General features: G+C 59.0%; 2 protein-coding genes across 4 annotated transcripts; both read left to right on the top strand.

Annotated features, from left to right (window-relative positions):
• The first annotated feature begins 1040 nt into the window (after positions 1-1040).
• Positions 1041-6682, top strand: COQ8B (coenzyme Q8B). Of its 2 annotated transcripts, none has more exons than XM_015890854.2 (12): positions 1041-1833; positions 2465-2542; positions 3144-3263; positions 3574-3659; positions 3875-4015; positions 4103-4184; positions 4533-4626; positions 4861-5002; positions 5184-5291; positions 5398-5463; positions 5795-5881; positions 6084-6682. In XM_015890854.2, exons 1-12 carry the CDS (start codon positions 1479-1481, stop codon positions 6414-6416), a joined length of 1692 nt encoding a protein of 563 aa, XP_015746340.2. In that variant the 5' UTR covers positions 1041-1478; the 3' UTR covers positions 6417-6682. The 2 variants fall into 2 exon arrangements, with proteins under 2 accessions (XP_015746340.2, XP_015746339.2); XM_015890853.3 differs by having other exon boundaries at positions 1693-2280.
• A 6665-nt stretch (positions 6683-13347) lies between these two features.
• On the top strand, positions 13348-27197 carry NUMBL (NUMB like endocytic adaptor protein). 2 transcript variants are annotated; one of them, XM_088139621.1, is made up of 9 exons: positions 13348-13493; positions 20017-20159; positions 20503-20577; positions 22020-22094; positions 22537-22677; positions 23216-23420; positions 24128-24409; positions 24656-24790; positions 24903-27197. In XM_088139621.1, exons 2-9 carry the CDS (start codon positions 20034-20036, stop codon positions 25493-25495), a joined length of 1632 nt encoding a protein of 543 aa, XP_087995747.1. In that variant the 5' UTR covers positions 13348-13493; positions 20017-20033; the 3' UTR covers positions 25496-27197. The 2 variants fall into 2 exon arrangements, with proteins under 2 accessions (XP_087995747.1, XP_087995748.1); XM_088139622.1 differs by lacking the exon at positions 24128-24409.
• Positions 27198-27820: the final 623 nt, after the last annotated feature.

The raw sequence follows: 27820 nt of genomic DNA, 5'->3' as shown, positions 1-27820 counted from the left end.
ACACCTCTGCAGGACTAGATTTCATTCATTCCAAACAGCACACAAAATTCCAGTTGTGGCACTGGAAGACTGGCACATTCAGGTGGGTGGGCCTGATCTGTTTGCCAAATGTCCCTTAAGGAGAGAGTAAGGATGAGCCACTGTTTTTTAGGAAACGCACACAAAATAGCCCCCAAGAATTATGATACAGTAACATTCTAAAAATACATATTAAAAACAACACAGTCAGCAATTCTGTTTTTCTTTTAACTTAAACTTTTAACACGTTTTTAAGAAATTCTGATGGGTCTGAGAAATGGAGGCTGTAGTCCCACCCAGCACCGGGATTAGGTTAAACGGGTTTGGTGGGGTTCCGTGTACTGTGGGAACCCAGCCAGCCATCATGTTACTTGGCCATTAAAGTATTTGGCCATACTTGGCCATTAAAGTATTGGTATTGGTATGTTAGCGTGTTGTGTGAACGGACGAAAAAGAATTAACATATACAGTACATTTTGAATTGGTTTTATGGGATTTTCAATCTATTTATGATCTCATTTTTTTTTCAATGTTCTGTCTGCACTGTAAGCCTACAACGCATGGAAAATTCAGGGCGATGCACTAGACACCACAACTCATCACCCTGCTCGGACAGAAAAGCTGCCCCGCCGCCTTAAGCAGAGCATGAAGAGCCAGCGGGAAACGCCGCCCCAACATTCAGCAACGGCTCCTTGGCGCCAGCGCACCGCTCCCGCTGCCCCCGCGGCCATTCAGCGGAGGAGAGCCCCGCCGGGGCAAACCGCCAGAGCCCGGCAGCGCCTTGCCGGCTGGCACATTTTGCGGAAGGGCGCGTGGATTCAACGGCTTCTTGCCCGCCGCTGCTGCTGCTGCTGGTCCCGCTCTTCCGAAGCGGTCTGCTCTGGGGTTACTCGTCCTTGTTCGGAGTCCTGAGAAGCCGCGCCCGAAGGAGACCCGGGAGCCAGCCCGCCGCCGCCCCGCAGCGCCGAGCAGCCGTCGGGTTGGTCCCCGCGGGCGCGGGACTTCGCGGGGCGGCACCCGAGGCGGAACGACCCTGCGCGCAGCTGCCTTTGCGGGGCTCATTTCCGCCGCGGAATGACCGCGGCCACCCGGGTCCAGCAGGGCCGCCCGGCCGCCTCCTCCCTCTGGCCGGACCGACGCGTTCTAGGCTGAAGCCGCAGTCCAGCGGCGGGTCTCGCTCGCGACTCGGCCGCCGCAAAACGCGCCCCCCCGAGCCGCAGCCGCAGCCGCGAGCCGCGCCCCCCGCCGGCTTCCCTGCCAGGTTCTCGGCCGGAGTCGCCAGAGGAGCAGCACTAGGACCGCGCGGGGAGCCGGGGGGCAGGCGGCGCGGCGCCCACGGCCGAGCGCGAGAGGCACGCCGGAGCTTGCCATTGGGTGCCCGGCGGGGAGGGGCGGGCCCCGACGCGGCCGGAAGCTGCGCGAGCCGGCGAGACCTCGGACCGGAAGCGAGGCCGGCAGCGATGTGGTGTCGGGGCGCCGGGCGGTGGGGGCGCGCGCGGGGGGCCCCGGTGAGCGGGGGCGTGCCTCGCGGGGCGGGGGCGGCCCCCTCCGCGCCGGCCGCCCGCCCCCTCCTCTCGCCCGGCGCCTGCTCGCCCGCGCGGCTGTTCCCCGCGCCCGCCTGCGCGGCCCTCCATCGTCCCGCCTCCCTGCGCGGCCTCTCGGCGGAGGACGTCCGCAGAGCCCGGGAGTCGCGGCCGCGGAAGAGCGCGGACAAGGCGAGGCCCGAGGAGCGAGGCCTTGTTCCGCAGCTGAGCGAGCGGGCCCGGGAGCGGAGGGTGCCTGTCACGCGCGTCGGGCGGCTGGCGAGCGTCGGAGGTAAGGGCCCGAGATCCCCCCCAGCCTGCGCTCCCCCTCCCGCGGCGCGGCCTCCCAGCCAGCCCCGGAGTCGCCGGGTCGGCGGCGCTGAATCCGCCAGCCGGCAGGAGCGGGCGGCGCGTCCCTCCCGGCCGGCCCCTGCGGTTCCCGTTGCGCCCGATCCTGAAGCCCAGCCTCCCGCGGGGCTCGCTCAGGCGTCGCGCGCAAGCAGGCAGCCTCCCTCGCACAGGAGGACGGCGTGAAGTGACGTCCGAGGCGGGTTGCTGGCCTTCTGCCCGCGCCCGCCCTCGCGTGCAGCCCGAACGCCGCTCCTCCCCTAAGAATCCAAACGCCAGAATGGAGGCGATACAGAGAACCTTTGGGAAAGGTGGATTTGTTGTGACAACGCAACTGAAAGGTGCTTCACGCTCCCCTGGAGTGGTACACCGCACAATTTGCTGCTTTAAGGTAACCCTAACCTGGCTGTGGGCATCTGCGGGCAAAGTGCATCGTGGTGGCTAAGCCCTGAGATGCCTTGAACAAGCGTGGTGGGCGCTGGATTCCTTGACTTTGGCTGCAGCGCCCAACGTTTGCACCCTTTTGGTCACGCCTGCCCTGCGGCCCCCTGTCTCACACAGCCCTTTCCTTCCAGGTCTGGCCGTGGGCTTGGGGTTTGGGGCCTTGGCTGAAGTGGTGAGGAATTCTCTGAACGGGGACCCAAACGCCAAGGGTAAGAGAGGGTCTGCGCCTGAGTACTCCTTGGGTGTGGCTTGTATGGCTTTCACGGAGGGGGTGGTTTGAAAGATTGAGTGGTTTTCAAAAGGGGAATATGTTAGACTCGGTCCAGAAAGGGGAGTGGAGGGCCCGTGTCTTCCTTAGACGTTTGCGTGCATCTAGGGATTCTGGAGCACTGCAAGAGTTTCAAAAATTAAAAACTCAAAGAAGTGGAAAAGGAAAAGCAGCTTCATATGCGAATGCGCCACCCCACGCCACCAGCGAAAGCCTCCCCGATGTGGAGAAGGGCTGTCGCCCTTTAATGCTGGGCTCCCCTTTCTCCAAGGAGCTTAGGACAACATAGATGGTCACTTTTTCCCGTCACCGCAGCCCATGGGGTAGGTCAGTCTTGCTGACCAAATTCTTGATGGGAAGACTGCCTTCTATATTTATCCTTGTGGCCCCCCCTTTTCAGCGAATCTCCTCAGCCAAGCATAGAGAGCAGCCCCTCTGACAGGGTGCCAACAAAGGCTTCTGCCCTGCCAGGGTATTGCAGTGGGGTAAGGGGAGGTGAGCTTGGCTCCACATTCCTTTCCTCTCTTCTGTTCTCTCTGCAGACCGTGGCTTCCTGGAGTCCAACCCCTTCCTTTCGGAAGCCAACGTAGAGCGGATTGTCGATACTCTCTGCAAGATGCGCGGGGCAGCTCTCAAGATTGGCCAGATGCTAAGCATCCAAGGTACAGATGGCACTCCTTTGCTCGCTCTTCAGCGGCTTTTTGGAGCAGTTGCGTCTGAGCTGGCCCAGGCCCCACAGCCCCAGAAGCGCTGTCCCAGCGTGGCACTCCTCCCACAGACGTTTCTCATGCAGGAGAGGTGGTAGCCCGTCTTCAGTGGCCAAGCGAACGTCAACAGAATGTGCGGTTATTGTTTTCCTGTCACTTCATATTTTAGCAAACTGCGTTTCTTGCCATCTCTTACAAGCTGAGGTTTTGCAGAAGGTGGATTTTATTGAGACCAGCCCCCAGTAACCATCTGTTCTCCCCACAGACAGCTACTTCCTCAGCCCCCAGCTGCAGCAGGTCTTTGAGCGAGTCCGGCAGAGTGCAGATTTCATGCCGCCCTCTCAGATGATGGTGTGTTGCTGACGGGGGGCAGGTGTTCAGTTTTAAGCCCCATGAAAGTTCCAAGTGGTGGGACAGGATGGAGGGCAGCAGCAGCTAGAATCTGGCGGCCTTGAGGATCTATACAAGACGGGGGTCTACCTGAGCAACCGTTGATGTAGCTGTTTGCCCTTGCCGGGCTGGCCTTCAGCCACCTGAACCTGCTCTGTGGGATTCTTTGCTTCCAGGGGGTTCTTTCGGAGGAACTGGGCACTGACTGGCGTGAGCGCGTGGCCTCCTTTGATGAAATGCCTTTTGCTGCTGCCTCTGTTGGGCAGGTGCATCTTGGGGTGCTGAAGGACGGGATGGAGGTGGCAATGAAGATCCAGGTAGGTGAAGATGTGGGAACCAGGGAAGGATGTCCTGTCCTCCAGCAGCTCTAACACCACCTCTGCCTCCAACCCTAACCCTTACAGTATCCTGGCATCGCCCATAGCATCCGGAGCGACGTGGACAACCTTCTGTCAGTACTCAAGATGAGCACGATGCTTCCGGCAGGTAAGGGGGGAAAGCCCAGTTTGTGATACACCTCTCCGTTTCTTGGGTGTCTGGCTGCCGAGAGAACTGGGGTCTTGGGGGGAGGCAGAACTCCCAGGAACCACCTTCTCAGCTCAGCTGTGGTCCTGCCACATCCATATCCCTAAGAAGAGTAGCTGAAGAAGATGCTTGCTTTTGTTGATGAGGAGCCAGGAAGGCCTGAGGCTCCAACTTGCGGGGAGCCAGTCTTGGAGCCAGAAGAAAGAGCAGGTGTGGGAAGCAGGAACAGGAAGGGCAGAAGAGGGGGCTCCTTGTGGAACAAAGCAGAGGTGTGGAACTGGGTGGGCCCTTTGCTCTTCTCTTTGGCAGGCCTGTTCGCGGACAACACTCTGCAGGTCCTGCAAAAGGAGCTAGAGCGGGAGTGTGACTACGAGCGGGAGGCCAGCAGCGCCAAGAGGTTCAGGTACCCAGTAGCCAATCCCTGGCAGGGGGTAGTCCTTGGGCCAGCTGCCTTGTGGCTCCTCTCTTGAACTGGGCACCCAGTTGAAGAGAGGCTCTTGTGTGAGGCCCAGTTCCCTGACCTTCTCCTCGTCCCTCAGGAGCTGTCCTCCAGCAGGCTCCCCAGTCCTGCAGGGAGTGGCGTATGGGGTGGGGCTCTTCCCCAGCAGGTATCCCCAACAGGGCTCTCGTTCCCCAGGCAGCTTCTGGAAGGCGACCCTTTCTTTGAGGTGCCGGAGGTGGTTGACGAGCTGTCCACCAAGCGGGTGCTGTCTATGGAGCTGGTGGGGGGCGTCCCGCTGGACCAGTGCCAAGAATTGGACCAAGCGACTCGCAATGAGGTGAGGGCTGCTGTCTAGGGAGCCAAATGAACAGTGGATTTTTGCCAGAGCAGGGAACAGCAAAATCTCCCCGCCTTCTAGGAATCTCCCCTTGAGGTAGCTAATGCCTGCTACCATTAAAGCTCCTACCCCCGAGGCCCTGCAGGTCTGACCAGCTGGCTGCCTTTCTTCCTTGCCTCAGATCTGTTCGCACATCCTCCGACTTTGCTTCCGTGAGCTCTTTGAATTCCAGTTCATGCAGACGGACCCAAACTGGTCTAACTTTTTCTATGACGCTGAGAGACACAAGGTGAGAGTTCCCTAAATTCCCAGCCAGGCTGTGGGGGGCTGCTGCCCTTCTTGTGGGGGAAGGACTCTGTTATTGCCTGTGGCCCTTAGCACCGCCTTCCTTGCAGGTTACTCTGCTGGACTTTGGAGCTAGCCGAGATTTTAGCAAGGAGTTCACCAACCACTACATTGAGGCAAGTCCTGAGTTTCTGCCCCGTCTGCAGGCAGGGCAGGCCCCCTGGCTGGGAGAAGCTTCCATGCAAGTCTCCTTCCCAGGTTCCCTTCCCCCCATTCATGGGGCAGAGGGGAAAGGAGCCCCCCCGTGGGTCTGCCTTCCCTGTGCCCATCCTCCCCAATCTCCCTCTTTGGTTCAAGAGCTGGAGGTGGGCGATGGAGGTGTCCTTTCAGAGGAGGGCAGCCAAGGACCGCCTGGCAGTGGGAAGGGGCTGCGTCAGTGGGCCTGCTGTCTGCCAGGGGAGTCCTGAGGCAAGAAGGAGAGCCTGAAGGCTTGCACTCTGGGCCCAGGTGGTGAGAGCAGCTGCCGATGGCAACAGAGAGAAAGTGCTTCAGAAATCGAAGGACCTCAGATTCCTGACTGGATTTGAAAGCAAGGTGAGCCTGAAAGGAAAGGAAAGCCTGGTTTAAAAAGGGCTTCTGGGGTGCAGGGAGAGTAGCAGTGTTACCCCCTCAATGGACCCGAGGAACCTGCTTGCTTGCTCTGGTTGGTGCAAGGCTCGGGCCTCACCCCCCACACACTTTGGGAAGGTGGGGGGCTGCACAACAGGGACTGCAGCTGGACTCTCCCCTCCTCCAGGTCTTTGAGGAGGCCCACATTGACGCAGTGATGATCCTGGGCAAGGTCTTCTCGGCCCCAGGGCCTTTTGACTTCAGCGCCCAGGACACATCCCGCTGCATCCAGGACTTGATCCCCGTGATGCTGAAGCACCGCCTGTGCCCCCCGCCGGAGGAGAGCTACTCCTTGCACCGCAAGATGGCGGGCTCCTTCCTCCTTTGCACCCGTCTTGCTGCTGCAGTCCCCTGCCGGGAGATCTTCGAAGAGGCCTACAGGCAGTACACAGGCCGGGAACAAGCCGCCAGTTTGGCAGAGGCTGTGAAGCACACAGGAGCGGGGGGAGACCCCTTCTAGACTGGGGTGCAGGATCTCCAGTTGTTCACAAGACCTTGCTGCCTTGGCACTCAGGGCCACCTGCACCAGAGTGGGCCACTGTTCACGCCTAAATCCTTGAGGCCTGAGAGGTCACCTCACTGCAAGGGGTCAAGAGAAGAGGCTTGATCCCTGTCCCCCTCCCTGGGCCAGAAACCTGCCTCTAGCACCTCTGCCTTCCTCCCCAAGGAAATCCCCCTGCTTCAGGCTACAGGGGCCTAAGGCAAGGCCAGCCCTCAGCCACATTTCCACGAGGAAGAGTACCGTGGCAGCTTGGAGATCAGGAGCACCAGCAGCATACTGGGATATGGGGGTATTGGTCACAGGGGGAAAAGGGCACCCTGACTCCTGCTTTGCAGAGGGAGGTAAAGGGTCCAGTGAAGAGGGTCAGGCCCAGTGACTTGTCAAGTCTGTGCATCACGCAGGCTTTGATAACCTACTGCCCTCCAGGTGGGTTGGGATATTGCTCCCATCATCCCCAGCCAGCAGGGGCCACACTTCTAGAGGAGCTCTGCAGGAGACCAGAGCTGAGCTGGCTACCCCACCCAAGGGTGGAGGGGCAGATGGCTCCCCACTTGCAACAGGCAAGGAGGTGGGGTGGGGTGGGGTGGGGTGGGGTGGGGTGGGGTGGGGTGGAAGGGAGTTTGTCTCTCTCAACAATTTTTGTGGCCTTGCCACTTGGCTGTGGTGTGGTGGAAGGCTGGCCATGAGCCGAAATAAAGACAAAAAACTGACCATCTCAGTGGCTGTAGATCGAAGTGGGGCTGGGCTGACTTGCTGCGCCTTTGCCCCTGCAAGATATGCTGAAGACTCCTCCAGCAGGACCCCCCTCCTTTCCCCACCTTTCTCTTTCAGGACTCGGTTTCCAGCATCATGGAGAGCAGCAAGAAGATGGGGGGAGGGTGTAATCTCTGACCCTTGGAAAGGACAGACTTCGCTGGGGTGGGAGGCAGGTCTGTAGCTGTCTGTTTGCCTGCCAGGGGGTTGACTGCTGCGCACATGCGCACCCCTCAGGTCGTGCTCCTGGGAAGGCGGCTGCCCTGTGGGCCTGCAGTACCTCAGCTCCTCCTCCCTCTTGGGAAGGCGGGCTGCTCCTCTTGGCCAGCTGGCCGCCTTTGCCCTGGACTTTGGTGGGGAAAACATCACCTGGGGGGGAGGCGGGCAGAGCAGAGGCCCTCAGCAGTTGCGTGCTGGCATGTGGCCTCTCCCGTGCCCCTGCGGCTTGAGCGTGTCTCTTCTGGTCTTCCCCCACCCAGTCAGCAACCCAGCCGTCCCTGAGCTTCTGGCAGGGACCTGGGGACGGCAGGCCCTCTGGCATCATCCGGGGAGGGGGCTGCCCTCCTGAGCCCCACCAAGGGAACCGAGTGGGGCCTCGGTCTTCTGCATGGCCAAATCTGCTGTTTGGGTCTCCAGCACTTGGAGCCCTTGGGGGTCTGCCTTGGTCAGGGGCCACCAACAGCGAGCAGCCATCTTGGAAGCACTGCTAGAGACCTTGAGGGAGAGACGAGGTGTTTGTTTGACTAATGGCAGGTGCTGCTTGGGTTCATTTATGTGCACCACGCATTTGCCCACTCTGGCCTCTCACGATGGTCAGCACAGGTGAGCCCCAGTTTGGCACAGTCCTTTCAGCCATCCTGAGGCACCTTTGCTATTTCCATTTCTGTTGGGAAAGGTGCTGGTCAGGCGAGTTGCTGCTCTCGCAAAACAGGAATTTGGTGTACAGTTTGGGTGTTGTGTAAAAAATGGATCCATACAGTTGATGTCCATGTGGCATTTACCCAAGTTTGGTAACCTTGGAAAAGTCAGTTCCACAACTGTAAACACAGAACAATTCAATCCAGTTCCTCTTCAATGTCCATTTCAGCCTGAAATCAATGAGAAAATCATCTGATCCCTGTTTTCATCCTGGAAATTGCTGATTGTAGCTTGGCTTAAGGAATCAGAAAGCCTTGGGAAACATCCCTGTGGGAAGTTTTAACCAATCTGCACACCCTGCGACTCCCAAGATCAGCAATGCAAAGCGAGAGTCTATTGCAGAGCATTTCACCCACCTCTGGGGGTCCTGGGGAGGTTGGAAGTGATGGCTTGTTGCCATGTGCGGAAGCTGCCTGAACTTTGACTGCGTGGTCCTGGCAAGCCAGAACTCTGGCTGGTGCTACTTTGCAGGCCTTGGTTTCTGCTGGGGGGGGGCTTGAGCTGATCATCAACTGGGGCAATTCCTGGGTGGTTTCCAGCCCCAGCCGCCTCCTTTGGCTCAGAAGGCTGCAAGGGCAGAAGGGCTCCGGGATACACCTGCCTTCCAGACTGCTTGTGCGCAGCTGAGCTGGGATGTCCCCAGCTCTTCCGTCCCCAGGAGAAGCAGGCAGGGGAAGACTTCCCACTGTGCTTGATGGGGCTTGACACTGAGAGGGAAAGGTAGCATCCCTTGCAGTGAACCCTGTTTTCCAGGCCCCACTGCTAGGAGGAGTCCAAGGGCTGCCGTTGCATGTAGTCTGGAAGTGCCTGACTCCCCCCATCCCCACTGCTGATCGCTAATTAGTTTGGCAGCAAAGTCAGGCCAGGAACAAGCTGGATCAATGGGGACTGCATTTTGGGCAAGGCAGGGATCGATGCAGCAATGAGCGCTCTGGCCCTCTTCCAACTGGCAGAAGTGGAGCCTTTTCTCTGCTGAGCCTGGGCTGCCCCTTCATTTGCTCAGCCTCGATGATGTCCAAGCCCCTGCTAAGGTCAGCCTCTCCCCCAGCAATGCGGCATTGGCCCTTTCCTGAGTAGGTCTGTGTGGTCAGAGGGGCAGAATCTGCACCCTGTCCCCTGCCTGCCCCTAAATGTAATCCCCCCCAAATGGTGCACACTTTGGCGCTGTCTGCACTGCACCTGTGTGCTCTTCTGCATCCGAGGCGTTGGCCATTTAGTGGAGAAGGTAGGCAAGAAGAGGGGGTTGCTGGGCCCAAGAGAAGCAAGACCAGGGGACGGTAAAAATCCCTGCCAAGAGAAGCTCAGATCACGTGGGTCCTTCCTTCATAGGTGCACTCTCCACCACTATACCAGTTGTGATGGGAACAAAAGGCTTTTGAACCTGGACAATTTGCTCTCATTTCAACATAAGAGTGCACTCTGCACACCAGGCCATTGAGTGGGTGGCTTAGCTTAATTTAGTGTGTTGTAGCACACAAAGTAACTGACTTGTAAACCATGGTTGGTGGCAATGCAGTGTGTGATTGCAATAAATCATAAGTTATTCAATAAATGAGAGTCAAATCATAGCTTGATATGCAAACCCAGTTTTCATCATGGCTTGCTCCTTAGAGGAGCTGTCAGGTGTGCAAATCCAGTGTGAGCCAGGACAGCACCAAGCTGATCCCTGTTTGCTGAGCATTTTAAGCAAGTGTCCATTAACCCCACATTACTGAAAGGCAGCCCTCGACTCTGCAGTGAAGCTCGTTAATGGCCCTAAAGTGCTTCAAAAGACATTATGGGGAAAGACCCCATAAAATCCTTTGTTGGGATTTTTGCCTCTGAATTTTTCACAGCCTTCACAAGAGCTCCCGTATTTGTTTTGGCCTGTTCAGTGGTTTTGTTCTCTCGCAACTTCAGAGTCAGGCTGCAAGTGTGACTGGAGAGATTTGTGCAACACATAATCTCTAAGTGCTAAAGTCTCACGATCCTTACAGTTAATCTTCCCTATAAATATCTGCTTTGAGCTCCAAACTTCTCCAAGATAGCTAAAATATGTGACTTTATTGGAGATGTTTAAGAGCCCTTGTGCTCTGCTGCCATCCCCCCGCCCCTCCCCCTATTCCTGGAGGCTCTTCCTTCCAGCGTGCTGGAGTGTTAATCCTCTCCATTCCCCACTAATCCCCACTGGGTAAGCCTCACTCTTGGATTTAGGATTTAAGAAACAGGCTGTTCCGTGGGCTGCCAACTCTCTGAACTCTTCCATCTATTATTATTTCTACAGCACAACTTTTGCAAGGGGTGTTTTCCAGAGGAAGGCTTTGTCCAGAGGCAGCAACACTTAAGTCTTGTCCAAAGAGGGCCCACAAGAGTAAATGCCTCCCAGGAACCTTTCTTTCCGCCCAACTCATCATGACTCTGAGCAGCATACGGTATAAATTTAAAACAATACAATACAAAACAAGAATCTGGAAAAATAACATAGGTTCAAACAAACCATCTCTACCCGGGGTCTATCTCCCACTTCAGCACTCTGGGGGAAGAGCCAGGTTTTCAGGGCGTACCCGGAAGCCTCCTGGTAACCATTACAACTTAAGCAGCAGAGATGTGACGTGGGCATGCCTGTAACTGACCGTGCAACCGCCTTCTGGACCAGCTGGAGCTTCCACATCGTCTTCAAGTGCCACCTCACGCAGAACACAATTGCAGTTGTCTAAATGCAAGGTGATCCAAGCAGGAGTGGCTGTCTTAAGGACCTCCTGCACCAACAATGGGCGCAATCGGTGCACTCATGAATTTGTGCAAAGCCCTTCCTGGCCACAGTTGCCACTTGCCCCTCAAGAAGGACCTGTGAGTCAATGAAGACCCCAAATGGTGCATCAGTCCCAAAGGGGGAAGTGCGGCCCCATTCAGGACTCAAGATAGAGTTTTGGGGGGGTTAGATTTTTTATCCCACCTTTCTATTTTTATAAACAACTCAAGGCAGAGAACATTCCTAATCCTCCTCCCTCCTCCTATTTTCCCCACAACAACAACCCTGTGAGGTGAGTCAGGCTGAGAGAGGGACTGGCCCAAAGTCACCCAGCTGGCTTTCCTGCCTCAGGCATTCAGAACTAAAGATGGATTTGGTCCAGATACCCACAGCTATTCATCATCTCAGGGTCGAGCTTGAGTTTACTTCTTGCCTCCCCCCGCCGCCCCGTCCCGCTTTGGACCAGCCCAGCCTCCTGACACTGGGACAAGACACGGACAGCATCATCTGGCCAACCTGGGTCAAGATGCGCAGTTGGGCATCATCAGCATCCTGATGATACCTGACCCCAAACCAACTGGTCATCTTGCTCAGCAGCCTTGTGTTAAACAGGAGGGGTGAGAGCCCTGAGCCCTGAGGCAACCCGCAGGTCAGGAGGCTTTGGCTCGCTCTCCCCTTGCCAGTCACAGAGGAGGAGGAGACCCCCACAGCCCGATTCCTAAACCCTACCGGAGGTATGCGGGGTCAGTGGTATCAAAAGCTGCCAAGAGATCATGGGGAATCAGGACGGTTGCACCGCCGCAGTCCTGGCGCCACCAAGAGTCATCAGCCAGCGCAATCAATGCCATCTCATCAATCTCTCATTCTGAAACGGGACTGAAAGGGGCTTAGACAGTCCACGCCTTCCGGGGCCCTCTGAAGCTTCCCCAAGAAGGGAGGGGTGGAGACGGGGTGAAAATTGCCCAAGAATGAATGGGCTTCTTTTGTCACGTCTGCAGGTAGCCATCCAGCTCCCCCCCCACAAAGCAGTTCTTTCTTACTAGGGACTGAGGACCCCCAGGCAGTCAGGGAGGGGCAGGGAGGGCTGTCGCTCAGTTCTCAACTTTTCTCTGGCAACGTGCTTGGCCTTGTGGGGTCTATCCAATACCGCAGCCAGCCCCCAGCTTCAATTATTCATTCCTATTTCTTGCTATGCTCTTTTGACTTTTCTGCAGCTGGTCCAGTCACGGTGCATGCTCCTGAGGTGGTGCATGCTGCAATGGAGAAGCCCCTCGTTGCTGGCTAAGCAGAGGGCCCCCAAGTTTAGCCAAGTGGGACTGGAGAGAAGGAGGCGCTTTCTGGGCCCTCCTTGAGCCCCCCTCGGGAAGCCTGCCCTGTCTGCCCAGATCTTGTTTTCTTTGCAGAGGCGGCCCCACCCCACCCCACCCAGCCCCACCAGGCGCTGCCGGCTGGATTTCATTGAAGCCTTCTTTCCTGGAAGAGAAACCACTGCTCCCCAAAGAGAGGGAGGGTACATTTTTCCACTGCAACGATGTTTGGAACGAGGGGGGGGGGCGGCGGCTAACCATTGCTTTCTTCCTCTCCTTTCCCAACCGGAAAACGGAGTGCGCTGAGAATGGAGGGAGCCCTAGTTCCCTGCAAGGGGGGCGGGGAGGGCTGCCCGGGAAGGCGAGGGGACCGCCAGTGCCCAGAGCTTCAGCAGCCTCTCCCCGCACGGAAGAATGCCACAAGCGCCCTCGAGGTCCTCGGAGCTCAGCACCCTGCTCTCCTACCCCGGCACGAGCACTCTTCCCCCGGAGTGGAGGAGCCGCTTGTGGCCCCCAGAGTCCGGAGAGCCCCCCGCAGTCCGACTGCCGCTCCCCGCGTGCTGCTCTTCTTCGGAAGGCAGGCCCGGGGGGGGGGGGGTGGCTCGGCTGCGCGCCGTCTGGGGCACGTACATGGAACGGCCCCGTAGGGGGGCACTTGCTCTGTGCGGACCTCTGCACAGGAACACTCGGGGAGACGCAGAGGGGCCCCCTCCGCGCGCAGGCAACTCCCCCCGGAGAGACTCGGTCCCGCGGTGAGGAAGGGGCCGCCGGCAGCCCCTGCAACGGCGCGTACTCGCTGCCTTTTTTCCGGGGCCCCGGGGGTCGCTTTTCCTGCAGGCGGGGGAGACGTCGGTCGGCCACGCGCATCCGTCCGGCTCTCGCTGTTGTGGCGCCAGCAACGCTGATTTGCGTGGGGAGGAAGAGGAGCTCCAAGCATGTGCAAAGTGCCGAGGCCGGTTTGTGTCAGGAGCCTCCCTCTCGCCAGCGCGTCCCTCCCGCAGGGGAGCGCGAACAGCGTCCAAAGCCCTCCGGGCCGGGCCGAGGCGAGCGGGGGCTGCCTTTCGCCGGGAAGGGCGGGGAGGGGGCGCGGCCTTGCGGCGGGGGCGGTCGCGTCGGCATCCCAGTGGGCCCGGGGCGTGGCCAGGCGAGCTGAGTGCTTCTCGCGGGGAGAGGCGCGTGCGTGCGGCGGCGGCGGCGGCGGCGAAGCGGGGTCCGCGGGCGGGCGGGCGGTCGGACGGACGGAGCAGCGGGGGGCGGGGATCGGGCCCTTCGTCGCCGCGCCCCTTGCATGCCGAGCGGCAGGAGGGTCGCTCGTGCCGCATCCAGGTGAGGACGACGCCGCGCCGGCCGGCCGGTGGCGGCGGCAGCAACTGCCGGCTTGCGGGCACCGCGGGGGAGGGTCTCTCGCTCTTCTCGGTCCCCGAGCCCCGCTCCCCCCGGCCGCCTCATCTGCGTCGTTGTGGCTCCGAGGGCGTGCTTTTCGGGGATTCCCCGGCAAAAGCCTCCTCCGCGGCGCCCCGAGACTGACAGCCGCCCTCCGAAAAGCCTCCCCGCCGCCCCCCGCCCGCCGTTCGCTGCCTTCCACAGAGAGCAGCCCTTTCCGGGTTGCCCGGAGGGGGTCGCGGGGAGGGGGCAGGAGTCGCCGCCCCCGCGCCTCCGCCGAGTCGCTCTCTGGGCAGGCGCGCCGGGAAGGGCTGGGTTCCCGTCCCTCCGGCCGCGGGGGCAGCCTGCCCCTCCGCCTCCCCCACCGCCCCGTCACGCGTCAGGCTGGCCGGGAAGCTCTAGCATCTTCCCCCTTCCCACGGGCTGCCCCGCCCAGCGCCGCGGCGGCGGAGTGAGGGGCGCCCCGCCATCCTTTTCCACGGCCCGCTGCACTGAGTGGGTGGGACGGAGCGGGCGCCGGGCGCCGGCCAGCAACTTGCGAGCGGGGGCTTCTGGAAACTTTTCGGCCTGCCCTCCCCATGTCCGTTTCCGAGGATGGGATAGCAGGTTCCCCGGGAGGCCAAAAAAGGGCTTGGGGTGCAGTGCGGGGTTCTGTAATGGTTGCATTGCCAGGGAGTGTCCAGGAAAGGCGTCGGTGGAGGGGGGAGGTTGCAAGAAATCGGGGAGAGGGTCACAGAGGGCAAAAACCCGCACCTGATACTACCAAGCAAGGTCTCTTAAAATGAGGGGAGTCGGGGAGAGGCCTCAACTTTCTCTGTTCTTGAGGGCCTCGGAGAGATGGATTCCCTTTCAGAATCCCTCTCTCTGATCCGGCAGGTTGGATCTGCTCAGAAAGCTGGGCCCGGGCATGCTGCCGGCCTCCACACTTAAACTGATAAATCATTGTGCTTCCCCACAATGACGCCCCTTGGAGAGCTCCCCGGCAGAGAGAGGGGGGTGGGCTGTGGGTTGTAGCCCCCCCAACTGCCCCCTTTCTCCTCTGCTGTCCCTGAGTTTGCATCCTGGGGGCTATCTCCCAGCCCCTCCACCTGCCCAGCCCCAGTTCTAGGAATAACTGGGCCTGCTCAGCTCCTTGCATTAAGGCTGAGGATGGCTCAGCTTTTCCTGGGCAGAGAGAAGTCCTCCCTCCCTCCCCCCCTCTGTCCACCCACCTCCTCTGCTGGGGGAAGCCTGCTGCCTGCCTCCCACAGGACTCGGTCCGTGAACCCACCATCTTGCCACTCCACCCCCAGGCTGCCTCAGCTATATTAAGCCGCTTACGGAGTACACGGTCTGCTTCCTTTCCTCCAGGAGACTATTTTCCTGGGTGGGGCCGACAGAAAGCTCTGTGAGATGTTCAGAGCAGGCTTGGAGGGGGGATGTCTCCCTGGTAGGCTCTTTCGTGGTCAGCTTGGAAGAAATTAAGCACCAGGGACAGATGTCAAGGGCCTCTTCCTCAGCATTCGGTACTGTACCGAATTGCAGGGGAGGGGGGTAGGAGTAAGGGGTGGTTCTTTTCAGTGGAGTATTGGGGAGCCCCCGTTTTGGAAATTAGCAGGACCAATGGGGAGACCAGGCAGGTTTGGTTTCTCCCCACCCACAGTTTCCCGTGAAGGTGTTGCCCAGGGGAGTAAGTAGATCCAAAGGCCAAGAAGAGGCTGCAGATGGACCCTCCACTAGGACCACCTTTCTGTGCAAGTAAAGACCCCAGAGCTTGTCTTCTACTGCCCATAGCAGAGAAGCTAATGGCAGTCTGGCGCAACCAGATTCGTTTCCTTCACCAGAAGCCATCCAGAGGGGAACCGTGTCCTTTGTGGCCACCAGGCATTCAGGGATCTGTGCTCCGTTGGATCCTGGGGCCTGTAATTGGGGTTGGTGGTGCTTGGGTAACATGCAAAGAGTGCTTCGGACCTGGGAGGGGCTGCATACTAAAGGCGTCCTACCCTCCCAAAGTCTTGCTTTAGGGGCCGGCAAGGAAGAATTATATTTTGCCCCAGAAACACCCTCTTCCTGGTGCTGCCCTTTAGAGGGTGTACAAAATTATGTGCACCATGAAGACAGTGGCTTTTCCCCCCTTGTATAATACGAGATCTTGGATCATCCAAAGATCTGAAATCTGGGAAGTGGATCAAAGAAGGGCCTTCTTCACACTGAGCATAGTTGGCTAGTAGAATTCCCTGCTCCAAGCTCAGAAAACTAATGTGGGTGCTTTAAAACAGGGGAGTGGACAGATTTCTTAAGATTCCCTTGGGCAGCAAAGGTCTGATGCCTCTGATGACAGCTGAGAGGAATCAAGTCGGGAAGGGCACCCGCCTTCCCACAAGGGACATCTCCTTGGTCACAAGGGGGGCCCTATCAAGCAGGAGAGGAGCTGTTTCTGTGGCCCCCCGAGAAGGTGATGCTCCCCAGCATCTGTAGTGGGTGGGAGCTGGGGGGAACTGCCAGAGCTCTGGTTTCGTTGGGACCCACCCAATCCTGGGACTCCTCCAAGTAGTGATGGGATCCTTAGGGAAGGAATGCTCTCTGCACGTGGCTCAGAGGACACCTGCTCATTGCATATCCTCAGGCTCAGATCCCCCCCCCCCCAAGGCTCAGCAAGGGCGGGGAGCTTATGCCGGGTCAGCTGCGCAGTCGGGCTTGAAGAGCCTGGTCTTGAGGGCGGACTGAATGCCCCTCTGCGAGTTGGGAGCAGACCCGGCAGCAGCCAAGCCCCGCTTGGCCCAAGGATGCAGCACATCCTGTTCGGTGTCCTTGGCCCTTCCTTTTTTGTTCTTGCAGCTGCAGCCCTGCAAGGTGGGTTGCTATTGCCCCCCGATGCCCAGGGGCTTGGTTTGGCCTGGGGTTCCATCACAGAAACTCCTGTGTGTTGGCACCCCAGCGATGGTGGGCCCACGCATGTCTGTCCCCTCCTTCTGGCAGCCCCTTGTGCAGGAGGGATGGGGTCCTGCTTCCGGGCGAGTGCTGGGAGGGAAGCCTCAGGGCGAGAAGAGCAACCCTTCCCCGCAGCCCTTCCCTTTCCCGTCTGCTGCCTGCAGTTGAGCGAATTCGCTGGGAGGGAGAGAGAACTTTGCAGAGCCTGGAAGCCCAGGGAGCCTTGCGAGCGGATGCTGGATCTGGGCCAGATTCAGGGCTGGCCTGGGAGGCGGGGGGGGCGGGTAGCCTGGCCTGGGGGGGGGCAGAGCCACACTACTGCTGACTGCTTTCCCTGGAAACTCCCTAACCCTGTGGTGCTGGGGAGGGACGGGGGGCGAGGCCTGGACTTACCTGTTGATCTGGGGCCGGGCCTTCTGCAGGGGAAGCGGGCTGCTCGAGGGGTCTCCCACTTTCTCCAAAGCCACTGAGTGCTGTGGGGGGGGGCTCATTGGGAGCCCTCGGACAAATGGCCGGGCCAGGGGAGCAAGTCCTGGATGTGCAATGGAGGCCAACCCACAATGGCCTGGGTGCAAAATGTGGGCACGTCTTCTCTCAGCTCCTGTTTTGGGAAAGCTAACAGCAATCCCGTGGACTGGCTAAGAGACAAAGGGGTGAGGGGGTTGTGGCCCCCTATTTTTAGTGTTCTCTTTTTATACCACCTAGTAATAACATGCAGTTTCCCATAGAGCAGTTTGATGTGACAGTGCGTTGGTCCATGGCCAGGAGGAACTGAAGTCCAGCCGTTCCTGACTTGTGCCTGTTCTGGGGCTGCCCTCGGATGAGCCCTCTTGGCGGGAGGAGAGGGAGGAATGACAGAAAGGGGTGCCATGTCTCCTGGCAAGACTCCCTCTGCCCATGGACCGCACTCTCGCCGTGCTCACGGCCAGGTCAGCTCACGGCTTACAGCTGCACTTGCACACTATGTGAAGTTTGGGTTGTGCTCACCTGGTTAGTTTTTTTAGTGTTACTGTCTTGTGCGAGCTGGTCCATTTCCTTAGTGGGGTTCAATACGTTGAACAAACCCAGAAAACAGATTGATTCAGGAAGCAGATTGTGCAAATGCGGTCAGTTTTGGACTGACCAGGTGCTGCGTCTGCCTGTGCTCAGATGCCTACAACACCCACCAGCTGCAGTCTTCCCAGGGGGAGACCCCCCTGTGGGCATCTGCTGGGTCATGGCCATTCTGAGGTGCCACCGTTGTGCCTGGCTACCTTCTTCCCTGGCCCAGCAAGGAAGCGCAAAGGGAGTTCTGGCTGCAGCAGGCATCCAGTGGGGCTCCAGGGGCCTCTTTCTGGGGAGAAACTGCATAGAGCTCACCCAGCCGCCCCCCCTTGGGCTACTCTGTGATGCGAGAGAGGGCTCTAGGAGGCCGTAAGCTCTCCTTAGTGGGGATGAGCAGCGGGCACGCATATGCAAGTGTTCCCCAGCCCCACCTTGGAGGTTTGGCCTGTTTTGTAGACTTTTCTGCATGAGCACAAAGGAGCTGGCACTGTTGCAGAGTAAGCACCCAAGGGCAGGGATGCCCAAGCTTGCCCTGGGACCTGTAGGGCTTCCTAGCTCCTACAAGAGGTCGCCCGGCCTCCCCAGATCCTTCCAGCATGGTGTGCTCCTCCTCTCTCTCTTCCAGGCCCACTCTGGGGAGGGAGGCCTGCCCCCCCCAGCTTCATTCACTGGGAACGACTCCCATCTGCCCCCCATCAGACCCTGAACCCCTTTAGCTGCTTGGGTGTGCTAGGCTGGCGGTAGTGGGGGGGATCATTCTGGTAGCAGCTGAGGAAACAAGTCCCTTTTGGCCAAATGTTTGCCCAGCCCCAGTGCAGCTGGTGTGCTTGATGGGGAAGGGGGAGGAGGGTCAGGACACACACAGCTGTTGGGCCCCCCCAAGCCATTCAGGGGCAGCTGCTCGCCTCACATGGGGGGGGCTTCCATGTCACCCTTTTGTTCCCACCAGCTCTGGGGCAGCTGTTGTGTGGAAAAGTTTGACTTTGCTAAAAGGCCATCTTTAAACAAGACCCCCTTAGACTCCTTAGAAATCTGCATCAGGGTCCCCATTCTGTCCCCCTCCCCATGGACACACATCGACTAAACATGTCCCATGTCTGGGCCCCTTTTGTGTGTCTCCCTGGCGTTCCAGGGGCTTCGCTTTGTGGCCATTGTGTGGGGCACACGCTCTGCACAAAAGAGACCCCGGCTCCTGTCTGCGCTGTGGGGCAGAATCGATTTAATGGTCTGGACCATCTGTGAAAAGGGGGGCGGCAGCAGGGAGGACTTCTGGATTTCCGCAGAAACTTTCCTTTTGACGGAAGAGTTTTGCAAAGTTCTCTTACAACTGAAAGTTAAATTCGGCAGCCTCAGCTTTTGGTAACATTTTCCCAGGCCCATTTAATTTTAAGCAGACCGTGTGGTTCCGTGAACCGACGTGGGAGCCTTGCGCATCGCACTCTGGCAGCCCAGGACAGCAACACTGGGAGGGACAGAAATGCAGGGGGGGACGGAGGTAGGGTTGTACCTGCCCCCCCGATTTTGGGGTGCCATTGAAGCAGCATGCAAACTGTGCCACCCTTCTGAAGGGCCAGGTAGGGGGCCAGGATGTGTCCTCCCAAATCCGAGGCTGGAGGAATGGCGTTCTCAGGTGACTGGAAGGGAAGTGGGGGGAGCGCTTCTAGCTCCACATCTCTTGCTGCAGTGTCAGAGCATGTCGGAGAGATCCACCTCAATGTGATGGCTCCAAAGTGGAATGCAAGAAGACCTTGTCCCCCCCTCCCCCAATTTGGTGCAGATGAGGTGTGGTGGATTGGAGACGTTTGTCCCAGAGCAAGTCCCTGAAGGGCTGTGAGGCTGGCCTGTTGGTAATTTCCATCTGTGGCAGGATCCAGTTTAATGTAGGGCTAATGGTAGAAGGAAGGGGGGACAAATGTGGCTGGGAGGCTCAGAGGTGTCAGCGACAGAGGGGCGGTTGTGGGAGGCCAGAAGCCTCCTTCGGCCCCGAGCTCCCCAGGAGCCTGAGAGGAAGGGGGCACCTCCGCTCCACACGCTCTCCTCGGCAGCCTGCTTCCCCCTTGCCGAAAGGCCGCCACGGCCCTGCGTGCAGGGGCCAGACTGAGGCTGGGAGCAGAGCCAGGGGAGCATCCATTGGGGGCTGAGGCCCGAGAGCTGGTGCCACATTTTCATTGGAAGAGCCCCTCCTTTTATGGCGTTTCAAAAAGGGAGGAAGGCGGGGTGGTCTAGGGCTGAGCTGCTCCAGGACTTCAGCCACCAGTTCAGACCTTTTCTGTCTGTTGTAACTTCGGGTGCCTCCATCCCTGCCTGGCAAAGGAAACGGCACCCCCTTTCTGACTCCTGATGAGGAAAGGGTCAGCTCAGGGCTTCCTAGGCACGCTGGGGTGATGCTGGCCCGGGGGCCGTGGCTCTGAGCCAGCCGGGGGACTCCTGGGCTGCAGAAGGGCGGGGGGCCCACGCCTAGCCCTGCCTTCCAGGGTGGCGTCTGGCTCACCTGTGTCCCTCCCACCTCCAGGCCCACAGGGGTAAGCGATGAACAAACTGCGGCAGAGCCTCCGGCGCAAGAAACCAGCCTATGTCCCAGAGGCGAGCCGACCCCACCAGTGGCAGGCCGATGAAGAGGCGGTGCGCAAGGGACGCTGCAGCTTCCCGGTGCGGGTGAGTGGCCACAGGGCAGAGGGCCTGCTCTCCCCTCTCTCTGGCATTTCCTTCTTGGCTTGCATTGGCGCCTCTCCTCTGCCATTAGGGCTCAACTTGCGAGGGGGGGGGCGAAATCTGAAAAAGGCCCTCCGGGCAGGCAGAGGAAGCCCTTTCACTGCCAGATGCAAGAAAACTCTCTCCCGGGGTTGGTTCACTTGGCTTGCGCATACCCCGCCCCGGGACTGGTCAGATTCTGTGCAGCCCGGCAGCCATGGGATGTGGCTTCTGCTGCCCTTTTTGGCCTTCTGTGGCACAAAGGGTGGGTCTGGTCTGCTGACCACTCCCTCTTCCCTCCCCGCAGTACCTGGGCTATGTGGAAGTGGAGGAGTCTCGAGGAATGCACGTGTGCGAAGAGGCGGTGAAGAAGCTGAAAGTGGTGAGGGCTCCAGGCCGGGGGCAAGGTTGCTGGGAGTGCTGATGCCCTGGGAGAGCCTTCGCCCACCTGGCTCCCAGGATGCCAGACCCAAGGCTGCACACATCCTCCCTATGCTGTGGGATCTAAATGCCCTTATTTCAGTTGGCAGTCTTCTTGTTTGTCTGACTTTCTCTTAATTAGGGCTTTGCTGGTGGAACGCCAGACTGCCCCAGGGTCCTACTGGCCGGACAGAGTCATAGTTCATGCTGGACCCTGGGAATCCCCCCCCGTGGGAATTTGCTCTTCTTAAGTCTGAATCGGATGGGAAGGGGTGGTCGCCTCCAAAAACGCCTCTTCGGTCTTTGGGGAAATTGAATGACTCCTCAGCAACTTTGCACAAAATACTTCACCCGGTTACTGGATTAACCCATGTTCTGGGCTGGCACAGTCCACTGAGCCAGTAACTAGCCTAGGTCTGAGTTCACACAACGTGCTAATTAAGACTGAACCTTAGCAAACTTGGCATGTTGTGCAATTGTTAAGCGTGTCATGGAAACACAGCCATCACAACATATTAGAAAACAAAGTTGCCCCTTCTAAGCCTTTTAAAATAATTCTTGATGTGTTTTAAGGATTGTCTTCAAGTCATAAGATTCGTACCAAGTAGGTAGAATTTACGCTTCTTGTTATATTTATCAGTAGAAGCTTCTGTGAAGCTGCTGTTTGTCATTCATATTAATCCCCAAGCGCTGCCAACCAAGGAAAGAAAGCCATAGATTCGTTAAAGATAATTGGATGAATTTAATATATGGATTAAGTATGCAGACTTTTATATAAAATCACTGGTTCGAAGAGGAAGAGAGCTGTCTCTGTTTGGTGGTGCATATCTTGGCTGCTGAACCCCCATCTCTGAGAAGGCAAAAAGCCTTCTACTGCAAACTGCAGTATTTATAAATAATATGCCAACAAAAATAGAGTGGCCTCTTAGCCATATAGGTTTTGAATAATTTAGCTAATTAATCCAAGGTACGGGTTGCAATGGTGCACTTTTATTGCTTGCTCTTAGCCCAGGAGCATCCTTCCTCCTGCGCCCCCTTCCTCTCTGGGCTCCCTTCCTTGCCCTCAGAAGATCCTTCCCGCCCGGACTGGGGGAGGCAGGTTTGCAAGCATGAGACTTGCTTGTAAAATTAGGATTCCCGCCATGGGCCCTCATCCACCCCGAACCTGGGCAAGAACAGCTAGCAGCCCCCCAGGTTCCAAGGCGAGCAAAGCAACCCAACCCCCCCGCCCCCCGGCCCTCAGTGGGCATCTTTCTGCCCGGGAGGTTTGGAGAGGGATTCTCAGCCACCTGCGAGCCTGGGGGCAAGAAGGCTGCCCTGTGTCGGACCCGCTTAGGAGCCCCTCCTCCTGGGCCAGGCGAGCCTTTGTCCTTCCCTCACTGATGCTCTTTGTGGCCTCCGCAGAGCGGCCGCAAATCCGTGAAGTCCGTGCTCTGGGTCTCGGCTGATGGGTTGCGTGTGGTGGATGACAAGACCAAGGTAGGGTGTTCTGGTGGCGGGAGGCAGCTTTGCGGGGAGGGGTGGCGCACCCAGTCTGAGGGGAGTCTGCCCTTCTGTGCCCTGCTCTGCTTAAGAGGGAGGAAGTGCCGGACTTGGCGGTAGCCGGGCTCTGATTAATGGGGGAGCAGGAGGGGAGTCCTTCGCCCCCCCAAGCCAAAGCCAAGCCAAGGCAGTTGCTCGTGCCGGGGGAGGAGGTCCCTATGGCTCCAGGTGCAAGACATGGCTCAAGCCCCCAGCCCACCTCATCTCTTGGGGAAAGAGCAACAGCAAAAGCAGCAGCCAGGAAATCTGCCCAGAGCATATGCAGAGTGCTTTCATCCAGCACCACGGTGTGTGTTGGGGGAGCTGCTTCCAAGGCAGGGAGGGGGCAAATGCTCTGTTTTCAGTGTTGTGGAATTATGGCTGTCCCCCGCCTCCCCAGGACCTGATTGTAGACCAGACCATTGAGAAGGTTTCCTTCTGTGCTCCGGATCGCAACTTCGATAAAGCCTTTTCCTACATTTGCCGGGACGGCACCACCCGCCGCTGGATCTGCCATAGCTTCCTGGCCCTGAAGGACTCGGTGAGTGTGGGGTGCCCCCGGCACGAGAGAGGGACGCCCCCACTTCACAGACTGGCTCTACATCACCTCCTGCTCCTCCAGGGAGCCCCCAGCCCCTCGTGCCTTCTCCCTCTGCCCGGGGGGCGGCGGGCAGCCCTGGAAGAAGAGCTGCCCCAGCCCAACTCCCTGGCTGGACTATCCGGCCCACGTGGCCCTGAGATGTTTCAGGGAGCCCCAGCCACAAGGCGGGTTCCTCTGGGACTGGGAGCAATCTTGCAGATCTTTGGGCAGGCATTTTCCCCGTTCTTTTCAAATGTTGGCTTGTCAGTTGATGGGGAAACTGAATCAGGGTGTCACGGCGTGGAGGGTGGAGTGCCCCCCTCCACCACAGCTCCGTCCTTCTGTTGCTCTTCCGTCCGCCTTCCTCACCTTTTTTGGAAGGCCCACGGGAGAGAGCTGGGCAGGGCCCATTTGCCACACGGGGACCTTCTTCCTGCCCGGCCCCCGGCAGAGCACCACGGCCACTTGCTTTGCCCACCATCCTCCCCCTCCATCCCAGGGGGAACGCCTGAGCCACGCCGTGGGCTGCGCCTTTGCTGCCTGCCTGGAACGCAAGCAGAAGCGAGAGAAGGAATGCGGGGTGACCGCCTCGTTCGATGCCAGCCGCACCAGTTTTGCACGGGAGGGCTCTTTCCGACTGCCCGGCCCCCCGGCCTCCACTGCCCGTCCCTCAGGAGCACGGCCCCCCCAGGACAGGAAAAAAGGTAGGGGGGCACTTGGGCATTCGTATGAGTCGGAGCTCTGCGCTGCAGGCCTCGTGCTAAGGCTGCCCCGTTGCAAAGTATTGCACAGAATAAGCAAGTTTGGGAATGCAGCTGACTGTGAACGATGGGAAATGTAGTCCAGTGCATGGGAAACTAACACATGCAGAAAGGAGGTGAACAGTGTTTGTAAGCATTCCAACTGATGGGCCAAACAGCTGCTATTTTTTATTTGGTCGTGTCAAGCCTTGGTCTCTGAGGGTGATTTTTAATAGCTCATTTCGCTCTAAATCAATAAACTGTCAGCCTGGGAGACCAGACGCTGGAGCGGCCTCCCCTCCCCACAGAGCTGGGACTTCAGTTCCTGGGGGTGGGGAATCAGTCTCAGACTCCTGCCCCCCCGTCTGGTTTCAAGCAAAGGGAGCCGGCTTTCTTGTCATCTCTGAACTCCAAGAATTGTGGCCTGCTTAAGCTACATGTGGTGGGAGCAAGCCAGGATTAAACTGTGCTCTTAAGAGTTGAAATGATTACCATCTAGTTCAAATGATAGAAACCATTCAAAACCACTGTCCATCCTGATTTCCACCTGAACCAAACTTTGCTAAGGTGAGGGCTTGACAGCGGGGGGGTGGGGGTATCCAACTTACAGCGGGGGTTTTGGGGGAGTGCTGCCGGCCAAGTCCCCCAGCTTTCTGTTTCCTCCTTTGCAGCAGAAGCCGTGGTTGCCCCCTCGGCCCCTGTCCCAGCCCCCGCCCAGCCCGGCAGCGCCTCCCCCCCACAGGGGGCCACATCCCCAGAGGAGAAGCCTGAGGCTGGGGGGGCCCACGCCATCCCACGCCGTCATGCCCCCCTGGAGCAGCTGGTGCGGCAGGGCTCCTTCCGAGGGTTCCCCACCCTGAGCCAGAAAAACTCCCCCTTCAAGAGGCAGCTCTCTCTCCGCCTGAACGAGCTGCCCTCCACCCTGCAGCGCAAGGGGCACTCGGAGGGCGCAGGTGAGGCGGGGAGGCCCAAGGTGGGCCCGCAGGGCATCCCCTTTGGCATGGCTGCTGGTGCTGGATGTGGGGGGCAGGGAGGGACGAGTGGCTGGCCGAGGCCAGTCTTCAGGCAGGGCAGCTCTCGGGTCCAGGAGAGGAGGGGCAGAACCTCCCTTCTCTGCCGGGAGGAGAACCAGCGGGCAGAAGCCCCGAGCAACCAGCTGCTCTGAAAGCTGGATGCCTCCCTCCCCTTCCTTCTGCCAGTCTTAGAGGTGGACGCAGCTCCCAGGAGGGACTCGGATGGCATCTCTGCTCTCTGCACTCAGATCGACGCATCGCTCGCCCAGCCGGCCGGAGAGCCCCCCGCAGCCGTAATGCCTGTGGAAGGGGGCAGCACAGGTACGCCCAGGGTGCTGTGCCTTCTCTGCGCTGGGCACTGGGGAGCTCTGAAGGCCTTGCCTGTCTGTGGGGAGGGGTTGCTGGGCTGACCTTTGTCTTACCTTCTTCCCAGGGCCCTCTTCCTCCTGGAACGACCCCCCTGCCAGCCCGCTGTTCCAGCCGGGACACAAGCGGACACCATCAGAGGCCGAGCGCTGGCTGGAAGAGGTGGCCAAGGCCGCCAAGGCGCAGCAGCAGCAGCAGCAGCAGCCACCACCCCTGGCGGCCCCTGCCCCTCTGCCCGGCTTTCCAGCCCCCCTCCCTGCAGGCATCTTTGCATCTCCCCACATGCCACCCACCTTTGTGCCCGTGGGCACTGCCTACGCACCAGCTGTGCCCTTCCCTGCCCTGCCCAGTGTGCCTGTGGTTGGCATCACACCCTCCCAAATGGTGGCTAATGCCTTCTGCTCTGCCACACAAGCTCCCATCAGAAATTTGGGGGTCAAGGCCGGCCCCTTCCCTCAGGCCCTCCTGGCCCCCCCTCGGCTCAAAGCCAACGGGACTGTCTGGCCCCCTGAGCAAAGTCAGCCAGGTGTGCCGGCCCCCCACCCCGAGCCCCCCGACCCATTTGAAGCCCAGTGGGCTGCTCTGGAGTCCAAGGCTCCTGCCGCGGCCTCCAACCCTTTTTCTGGTGACCGGCAGAAAACCTTTGAAATAGAATTGTGATCCCTGTTTTCGAGGCCCCCTATGCACCCCCCTCTTGCTAGGCTGGGCTAATTCTTGGGTTGGGGAGAGCTGGCGGGGTAGCAGCGTTGGAAAGCAGCCAGTGGGGGCTGGGAGAGCTGCCCCCAAAGGAAGGTGGGGGCCAAGCAGGCGCAGCTAGTTCTGCAGCTCCAAGGCAGGCCTGCTCTGCTCAGATCACTGCCTGCTGGCGGCGCTGGGGAAGCAGGAAACAGGTTCCTCTTCCTCCCCGTGCCAGGAATGCGCGGCAGGTTGGAAAACAGGGTAAGCGAGAGGGGTTCTTGCCCAGAGAGGGAGGGAGACGGCAGTCCCTGCTGCCCTGCCCTGCCCTGCCCTGCCCTGCCCTCCAGCTGTGCTTCCCACCCTCTCCTGCAGCGGCAGCAGCGGCGGCAACTTGTGCTCCTCCTCCTGTGTCGTCTTCCGCTCTTGAACAGCAGCAGCACATCTCCCTTCTTCTTTGGCACGGCGGGCTCTCTCCTCTGGCCGCCTCCTCTCCAGGGCAGCTGTCCTCTCCTTGTTCTCAAAAATGGGGGAGCAGCTTCCCCCCCAAGAGAGGGCATCTTTGTGGAGCGTGCTAGGGAGGTGCTTAGCACTCCCGGCTCCCCAACACTGCCCGTGGTTAGGCCTGAAGTGGGGGCAAGGGCAAAACCCTCTGATGTAGCCAGCCGATTCCTCTCCAGACCCCAGCTAGCCCTTTCCAAGGGTGAGCACGCTTCTGACATGCTGTGCACTTGGGGGTCCACAAACAGGGTTAGAGTTAGAGTACTACAGCCCCCTTGAGGTTGGATTACAGGTGAGATCCATGAACCCATGCCCTGCGTTCTGTTCTTCTGAGGGGCAGGGGGCAGGGAATAACCTTTCTCCTCCATTACTTAATGGGCCTGTGGCAGGTGGGTGGATGTCCTCAGTGGAAAGGTAACCGTAGAAGAGGTGCCCCCCCAGTTTTGGCTGGGGTGGAGAAAAGCCCTTCAGGTTAATCTTTTATTTACCTATTCCCAGTTATGGGTGTGGCAGGGTACTAGTGCTCAAATTACAGAGGGAGGGGCAAAGCAGGACATTTCCTTACAGTTCGTGGTGATGCTGGGCCTTGAGAGGCCCCCCTCACGTAATTCAAGCCTAGCGGGGGAAGGGGGGAGAATCCCTCCAAGATGTAAAGAATTGTAAATAATCTCTTTAGGACATGTGCCTCAGGGTCACAGTTCAGGAACTAAAAGGCTGAGCATTTTCCCAAGGAGACTGCACGGGGGCCCAGTTTGTACAACATGAGCTGGAAGGGGCAGCGAAGGATTGGGGTTGCCAGAGCCTGCTCCTCCTGCCATGTGCTTTATTTAGCTAACAGGATGGATAAACAAACAAACAAACGAAGGAACAGGTGGCAGCCGGGCTTCAGCCAGGCTGTTGAAAGCAGCTGCCTTCCTCCTCTGCCCGGATCAAGGGCAGCAGCCCTTCGTACCCTGGCTACCAGGCCTCCTCAACCCCCCAGCCAAAGCGGAACTGCAGTGGCTTCTCAGCCTGCCCCCCCCCCCCACCTCGGGTGAGCATGGATAAGGCGGAGAAGTCCAGGAATGCTTCTCCTAAGCAAACTGCCTGGATGTTTTCGAGAATGGCAGGGGGTGGCATTTTCTATCTTATTTCTAAGTGTTTTGTATCAAAGAACCCCACCTATTTGTATTATAATAAATAACAGAGCCAGTAATATAATACCCCACTGCAAAGCCTTGTATCTCTTATGGGGGGTGGAGGGGGCAGGGGGTCTTTTGCAGCCCCTGCAGTCCTGGCTGATACTTTACAGGGATGAACCAAGAATGCTAATCTGTGCTTGCAGGGCACGTGTGCCCGTGCTGGTGCCACCATTGCCCAATTTCCTGGGTTGCTGTGGCAGGGCGTGTTTTGCTGCCAACTAACGGTGCCGGCTGGCGTCGCCCCAGCAAATCGTGCCCACAAACGCGGCGGGCGAGTCTGTGCACGTGCCCAGATGGGACTGGGGTGGGCTCCTTCCCGCGGGCGCTGGCTTCTATGGGCCTGGCCTGGCGCCCTTCCCCGTTTTCGCGGCGCGCCAAGGGACGCCTTAGCCCGGGCTGAGGTCCTCCGCGGCCCCTGCGGGAAGGAGTCCCAATGCCCGCGGCAGGCGACCGAGGGAGCCTGGCCGGCCAGCGGCTACCAGCCTCCCGCAGACCCGGCGCGCACGCCAAGGCGGCCTGGCGGGGATCGGGGCCTCGGCCGCCGGAGTTAAACGGCACGCCGCAAGTCGAACCCGAGCCAGGGCGGCTGCCGGCGACAACCCCCAAGCCGCAGCCGCGGAACTTCGCT

The sequence above is a fragment of the Python bivittatus genome, unplaced genomic scaffold (assembly GCF_059951505.1).
Source record: "Python bivittatus isolate LINGU-HERP-01145 unplaced genomic scaffold, Pbiv_v1 ctg000310_np1212, whole genome shotgun sequence".
Taxonomy (NCBI): domain Eukaryota; kingdom Metazoa; phylum Chordata; class Lepidosauria; order Squamata; family Pythonidae; genus Python; species Python bivittatus.
Note: the sequence above shows the minus strand (reverse complement) of the source record. Positions and strands in the feature narration are given on the sequence as shown.

Excerpts from the sequence above, each read along its gene's own strand:
- NUMBL (XM_088139621.1), top strand. The coding sequence starts at position 20,034 with ATGAACAAACTGCGGCAGAGCCTCCGGCGCAAGAAACCAGCCTATGTC. Across the intron at positions 20,578-22,019 it reads CGGTGAAGAAGCTGAAAGTG|AGCGGCCGCAAATCCGTGAA; the intron begins GTGAGGGCTCCA and ends TGGCCTCCGCAG. Across the intron at positions 22,095-22,536 it reads TGGTGGATGACAAGACCAAG|GACCTGATTGTAGACCAGAC; the intron begins GTAGGGTGTTCT and ends CCGCCTCCCCAG.
- COQ8B (XM_015890854.2), top strand. The coding sequence starts at position 1,479 with ATGTGGTGTCGGGGCGCCGGGCGGTGGGGGCGCGCGCGGGGGGCCCCG. Across the intron at positions 1,834-2,464 it reads GCGGCTGGCGAGCGTCGGAG|GTCTGGCCGTGGGCTTGGGG; the intron begins GTAAGGGCCCGA and ends CTTTCCTTCCAG. Across the intron at positions 4,185-4,532 it reads GAGCACGATGCTTCCGGCAG|GCCTGTTCGCGGACAACACT; the intron begins GTAAGGGGGGAA and ends TCTCTTTGGCAG.